At 39.1% G+C, this 7,326-nt stretch overlaps 1 protein-coding gene across 1 annotated transcript; it reads right to left on the bottom strand.

Moving 5' to 3' along the window:
- LOC119414286 (histone H2B 1/2-like) lies at positions 1–1,507 on the bottom strand. The gene is made up of 2 exons (XM_037681379.1): positions 1,138–1,507; positions 1–26 (listed from the first exon to the last, which is right to left on the bottom strand). The coding sequence occupies exons 1-2, from the start codon at positions 1,505–1,507 to the stop codon at positions 1–3; spliced, it is 396 nt and encodes a 131-aa protein (XP_037537307.1).
- Between the last annotated feature and the right edge of the window lie 5,819 nt (positions 1,508–7,326).

Below are 7,326 nucleotides of genomic sequence, written 5' to 3' on the forward strand. Positions count from 1 at the left end.
TCACAGGTCCTTGTCCAGTTTGGACTCTTCAAGGTATGGCCACAAGAGACCGGAACAAGCTTACCAATTTTGTTAGTGACTTAAATTTGGTGATACCTAATTTAGCAGACGTTAATTCTGCTTCCGGGCAGCACGGTGGCACAACTGGTAGAGCTGCTGCCTCTCAGCAAGCATGTCCCTGGTTCAAATCCCGGTCCAGGGTGCCTTTCTGGGTGGAGTTTGCATGTTCTCTCCGTACATGCGTGGGTTTTCTCCGGGTACTCCGGTTTCCTCCCACAGATCAAAAACATGCATGTTAGGCTGATTGGTAGCTCTAAATTGTCCCTAGGTGTGAGTGAGAGAGTGAATGGTTGTTTGTCTCGTTTGTCTCTTTGTGTCCTTGTGATGGACTGGAGACCCGTCAGGGGTGTACCCAAAATGGAAGAAGCGGGTAAAATATAATGGATGGATGGATAATTCTGCTTCTAAAATTAGCAAAAATGCTAATCTACTAATTAAAAATTTGTTATTTAGCTGTTAGCCAATTACCGAAACTATGCCCACCACTGATCCCTATAGGTCCATTCTGGGTGTCGGGACAAGATTGGAAATAAAATTAGACTTTATCAAGACTTTGTTGCAACAGAGAGTTTGAGTTAGCAACTTTTCAGTTTGAGACCAAATTGCAACAAAACATTTGATTGCATTTGAAACAGAAACGTTTTTTGTCCTATAAAATTTCAGCCAAAAAACCCAATTCATTGTGACTCCCAAAGAAAAAACTGCCGGTTTTCTTGTAATTGTGCCTTTTCAACTAGTTACCAGCAGTCACAGCCCAGTCATTACATTCAAAAACAAAGGTTGAGAAAACTTCAAGTACAATTTCCATATAAAAAAAAATATTTGCTCAAAGTCACAGCTAACATCTGTAGAACACCTCCAAATCGTTTCTTGTAGCTGAATACCTTAAATCTGCACCACCCTCACCAACTCGGTGTTTCGAGCTAATATGTTGTCTGACTGTGATGGTTGGGAGCAAAATGTGAACGCCATTCACGACGGAGTCTCCAAAATGCCTTGAAACGTTCGTAGAACTTCGTAATATCTTTGCAGGCCGGGCAGCAAGGTGGGTCATAAGGTCAGATCCTGACCCGAGACCTCGCTGGGTGGAGGTGTACTTGGTGACAGCCTTGGTACCCTCAGACACAGCGTGCTTGGTCAGCTCCCCAGGCAGCAGGAGGCGCATGGAGGCCTGGATCTCCCTGGAGGTGACGGTGCAGAGCTTATTGTAGTGATCCAGGCGAGATGCCTCTGAAGCGATGCGCTTGAAGATGTCGTTCACAAAGAAGTTCATGATGCTCATGGCCTTGGAGGAGACACTGGTGTCAGGATGGACCTGCTTCAGCGCCTTGTAGATGGCACACCTCTCCTTCCTGGTCTTTCTTCTCTTCTTTCCACCTTTGCCGGCGGTCTTGGTCACCGCTTTCTTGGAGTCCTTCTTGGGCGCAGACTTGGCAGGTTCAGACATGTTTCGTGACGGAGTTTCCTGGTGAAGGTGAGCTTTTGATCGGGTGGTCGTCAGTTTGAATACTCGGTGGGAATGTTGAAGCACCCACCCCTGCCTCCACCTTCATTTGCCTCACTGTTGGCCCTTAACCCCCACACCCCGGCTGCTCCTCAGGTGACTCTCTGTGATTGCGTCAGGAAGGACATCTGGCATAAAAACAATCCCCAAATCAGAGTTCACTCTCTGTGGTGACCCCTGGAAAAGGGAGCAGCCGAAAGAAGAAGAATGTTCATGAACTCCTGCCATATTTCACAGGGATTTTGTGATGCCGAGTGAAAGTTGGTGTTTTCTCACAATTTTCTGTCCCCAACTGTCCCAGCTCATTAGGATACGACCCCTAAAGTATAAAGATCAGTTTACTTTAGTCGGCCGTATACGCCAAACTACTGCTCATACGATGATTTATTGCTGTTTTTTCCTGCACGTTTGACCACTATTCCTATATAATAACTGATGATTCAAATGGCTTACGAGTTCACATGGCTCCTCTTTACTTTACGGTATTTTTATTTCCAGTGGTTTTCCTCTAATTTAGGCCCAGTATGTTTGAGGTGCTCAGAAGTGACCTCACATTGACCAAACTCTGGTTTCTGGTCTGCACAGTTTCCAGTGAGATCTCTGTCATCATCAGCTCTGTGTAATTTCTAACGAGATGAAGTTTAATAACACACTTTTACCGTCTTATCACTGCCAGCTCCAACAAGGAGAAGGTAAAGGGTGCCCTCGCTGTTGCTTTTAGATTTTTTTTTTTTAAATTAAAACATTGGAGGACAGACTGTTCAGAAGAGGCGAACGCAGAAACATTTGATCTGTGTGCACGACTGCACGTTAAAACTGCAGTTCTGAGTCTGGAGATGATGCTCAGAGTTGTAAACAAGTCCTCGGGGAAGCTGCGCCAAACAAAACCAGATGGGCTAAAACAATTCACAAAAGAACATATTCTCCAAGAAAAATTGTGACATAGGGGGTTTTACTGCTAACCAGGAGCAGAAAACAGCTGCGATGTGTCTCTTTTGTATGCAGGAAAAAAAAAAAATCTCCCTAAAGTGGCAAAATGAGAATTTAAGCAAAAGGTCACAAAAATCTTTAATCCCCGATAAAGAGTCAAGTCACATTTATTTATATAGCACATTTAAAACCGTAACTGTTTTCAAAGTGCTTACCAAAAAAGACCACAGGATCAAATATTAATTACAAGATATTACAGCAACATGAATAAAAGCATAAAAACATGAAATATAATGAGAAACAATGAAATACTAAATACTAAAGAGATCTAATTTTATTTTAGTAAATAGAGCAAAGGCTAAATAATAAATTGTACGATGTTGAAATTTTGGAAAGCTTTTTATGTATTTTTTTTGTTTTAATTTATGGGGCAGTAGAAGACTTTTGACAGAAAATGTGCTATATTTCATGACAATTACGAAAATTAGTTTCGATGTCTTTGCATGTGGTGGATTCCAGAGGTTGCAAAAGAGACCAAATGTTGAAAAATACACTTTACATGGGACAAAGGTTTAGTTATTTTATGTTGATTAAAGTAAAATAAACTTCTGTCAGTAGGGTAATACATATGATCTGAACTATATATTTTTTACTAATGTTTAATATAAAACAAGCCAAATATAATGAATCTTAGAAGAAAAAAACTTGTATTGAATGTCATAGAGGTAAATGGTAATTTCCAAATAAAATTCAAAGGGTTATAAGACAAAGGAATATTTCTGGACTTGTTCATAACATAGTTCAGACAAATGGCTGCACAGTCTGTCTTTATGCTGCTTCTGGTCATCCAATATCCACCGATGGAGTGGACCAGTGCAACACATTAAATGTGTGACAGATGACTCCCATCCTTCCTTCCTTACATCCATCCATACATCCATTTTCTTTTACCAGCTTCTTCCTTTGCGGGTCGGGGAGGTCACTGGTCTAGCCGTCACTGTGTGAGAGGTGGGGGACACCCTGGACAGGTCTCCAGTCCATCACAGGGACACATAGAGACAAACAACCATTCATTCACTCTCTCACTCACACCTAGAGACAATTTAGAGTTACCAATCAGTCTAACATACATGTTTTAGGTCTGTGGGAGGAAACCGGAGTACCCGCAGAAAATCCACGCATGCACGGAGAGAACATACAAACTCCACACACAAAGGCCCCTGGACCGGGTTTTGAACCAGAGTAACCTTCTCGTTGACAGGCAGCAGCTCTACCTACTGCGCCACCGTGCTGCTTTGGTAATAAATCTGTTTGACTTGTTTATTCCTGCGCTCAGCTGGTCGCACAGACCGTAAGTCAGGGCCGGCCCAAGGCATAAGCAAACTGAGCGTCTGCTTAGGGCCCGGGGGCCACTAGGAGGTCCCCTAAGTGGATTTGAATTTTTTTTTTTTTTTTGAATGATTTCTATGTGATTCTATTTAATATTTTAAGTTTATCTTTTGCAAATTGTTGCATACATTTACACAGTTTTAAGAACTAATTGTTCAACTTTAAATGTCTTTTTTTTAACCATTTTACACGGTTTTTAAGTAATTGTTAATTTACATTATTTAAGTATTTCCTTGATATTTTATATATTTTTTAATTTAATTTTGTCTGTTTTTGCACAATTTACTTTTATGCATCTAAGTTATTTTATCTGTTGTCTGTTGTTGATCTTGCGTTACAAATTATTTTGCACATTACTGTTGCAGTTCTTTGGAACCAAACTTAATAAACCAGATGACACTTTTGCTGTAAAATACATAGCATACTGATTTTTTTTTACTTTTAGTACTAGAAGATATATGTATGCATATAGGATCATGTAAACAGGGCTGTCAGAGTTGCAATGAGTTTATGTTAGGTGAGTGAATGATCTGATCATCTGACTGTTGATTGCAGTAATCCACATTATTAGCAGAAATAGAGGTCCCCAAACCAAATTTCACTTAGGGCCCCATGGAGGCTTGGGCTGGCACTGCAAGTCATCACTTCTTCATATTATTGGTCAGCAGCATTGGCTTGCAGTTTCACATGAGGACCGAATTGGTTCGGTTACACCCTCACTTCGTGGCGCAAATGGGGTGGGCTGGCTTTGACCCCACCACCTCCACCACCACCACCTCAGTCCAGTCAAGCCTGCACACTGAGGCGGTCAGAAGGCATTTAGACTGAGGTGTTTTGTGACAAAGTCCTCGAAAGTCATACCTGTTAGAAAAGTTCACTTGAAAGGTAAATTAGGAGGAATAAATGCTGTTTAAGTTACTGTCTTTATGGACTCTTTTTATCTTAATTACTATTAAAAACAGAAGCGCTGCAGCCCGTTTTCATTATGACCCGTCACGAGTCACAAGCTTAAACTGTTGAGTACACAAAGTCTGTGATGGTGTAACTATATTCCTGATGCACCTTTCTTTAATCAAAGTGTTTATTGGTAACTCAGTTTTTAAACCTTTCAGGTCAAATCTCACCACCTCTGACAGATTCTACAGTTCTTCATAAATCTTAGCTTGTGTAATGTGTTTTTGTACCAACGCTGACACTTGCTGGTTGAGTGCAGTAATAAACGACTGAGCTCTAGATCTGCAGATTCTTCACGTTTTTCTTTGTTGAAATGAACTTGAATCTCCTTTCTTTTATAATAATATTTGTTAAACAGAAACACACTATAACACTTTTAATGTATTATGTCATTGTTTTCATGCAGATATCTGGGTCTGTCAGTTTTTGTAATTTTTAAAACGTAATGAATAAGTCCATACTTGATGTTTTTACATTTTCTTTTGCTTAAAATTTAGACATTTTGACATTTGACATGATAGCAACTAAAGGTATTTTAGATTTATTATTATAAAATGTTTAAACGTGTGCAAAACACAGAGGATAAAGTGTACAACTGAAGAAAAAAATGTATTAAATTGAATATCACGGTTCATGCTCAATAATCCAGATAGAAAAATCCCACAGTTAAAACAGGTCGTCTGGACGTTTTTTTTTGTTGGAACGTTTTGTCTTTCATTCGTCTGAGATGGACGCCCTCTAAAAATGTGACTCCAGAAACCATCTTAGCACCATCGAACTGGTTGACCCACTATGTGAAGGTGCTAAGTTTGTTGTGGCTCCTCGGACTGATGAAGTCTTTTGGATGAAAGATGAAACGTTTCAACAACAAGAAACCGTCTAGAGCAGGAGTGCCCAAACTTTTTTCTCTTAAACGGCCAAATTTAAAATCTATCAGAGGGCTGCAGGCCAAATGCAATAATATAATACATGAAGTGCAAATACTTCTTTAAATAAAGTCCATTTATTTAATATACAGTTATTTAATCTTCCATTCTGTTTAAAGAACATTACAGAACACAAAATATAACAAATAAGTAATTAAAAAAATTAAAACAAATATTGAAATTTTGGCATTTCAGTATGTAGTGCAAAATATCAAAAAATGTCCAACAGCAACACAACTTAATAGCAACACTAATAGGAACATAAATAAACAGTCCCATATATATGGTAGTCACTGGGCTGACTTTTCCATCTAACAATGGGTGGATTGACTGAGTGGAAACATATTGATTCTTCAAAGGAAATTTTAATGTAGTAACGAGGACTGCTTGGCGGGCCAACTTTGGCCCACGGGCCCCACTTTGGGCACCTCTGGTGAGGGCCTGACCATGTTGTTGTTTACTATCTCTCTTTAGGACTTTGTAAATATTATAATTACTTTTCACTTTTTAATACTTTATTTTTGTACCCTTATTGCATGCTTTCTTATTTCTTGTTTGTTTGTTCTTTGACTTTTCTTTAGCGAGTCAAATCGGTTGTTCTCATCCTAAGCATTTCATCGTACCTGTAACCTTGTGCTAACCTTGCATATGACAAATAAACACAACTTGAACTTATCTTTGTTGTATCGAATTAAAAATTGCTGCCAATATATAATCACGCAATGCAATATTTCAAAAGACCACAGCAGATATTGTTAATACGCATGGAAATATTACGGTGTTTGTTTATCTTTCTTAAGCTTTTGTGGTTTATTTGTGTGGGGAGTGGTGGTGAAGAGGTTAGAAGATGGGCCTGTGATCGGAAAGTCGCTGGTTCAACTCCCGGTACCGTCAACATCAAAATGTGAGTGGGAAAGGTGGAACACCTACACCTGCCTCCACCTTCATTTGCCCCACTCTGGGCCCCTGAGCAAGGCTCTTAACCTCCACCATCTGCTCTCTAAACACGTCTCTCTTGAAAATGAGTTCTCATGACTCCATGAGACTACCTGTATAAATAAAGGGTAAAAGAAATAAATAAAATAAAAATGAAAAGCTAAATCTTATCTTGTAATACATAAATTACCCATAAAAGTACAATGATTTTTTTTATTTTTAAATTTACACAACATATTTTAAAAAATGCATATTTAATTTCCTCTGGTAAAAATTGGCTTTATTTGAATAAGAGATATTTTCTACATCTCTTTTCATAAATATTTCATAGAAAATAGATGACTCAGGCAAACAACTACTAAACCATTTATTGTGATGCGTTAAACAGAAGGCAGAAACATTAAACGAACGACTAAATGAATAAATAAAAACAAATCAACCCAGACATCGCTAGTGTTTTTTTTAAGGCAAAATGGAGTCCAAAAACAACGGTTGAGTTTGTTTTATACCTGGTCACACCGATGGTCGCAGTATTCTCCGTATTTCGCGTTTTCTTGGTTTAGATTCCGCCCCTCCTAGACTACTCCAAAATATAAAACGAACACTGCCCACCACTGCAGCGCCTGT

This window comes from Nematolebias whitei, chromosome 9, assembly GCF_014905685.2.
Source record: "Nematolebias whitei isolate Nwh7 chromosome 9, NemWhi1, whole genome shotgun sequence".
NCBI lineage: Eukaryota > Metazoa > Chordata > Actinopteri > Cyprinodontiformes > Rivulidae > Nematolebias > Nematolebias whitei.

What these genes read in the sequence shown, in the direction of transcription:
- LOC119414286 (XM_037681379.1), bottom strand. Translation starts at nt 1,507, where the DNA reads ATGTCTGAACCTGCCAAGTCTGCGCCCAAGAAGGACTCCAAGAAAGCG. An exon ending in GTACACCTCCACCCAGCGAG is followed by an intron (nt 27 to 1,137) that starts GTCTCGGGTCAG and finishes CATACCTTGAAG; the next exon opens with AGTCCAAACTGGACAAGGAC.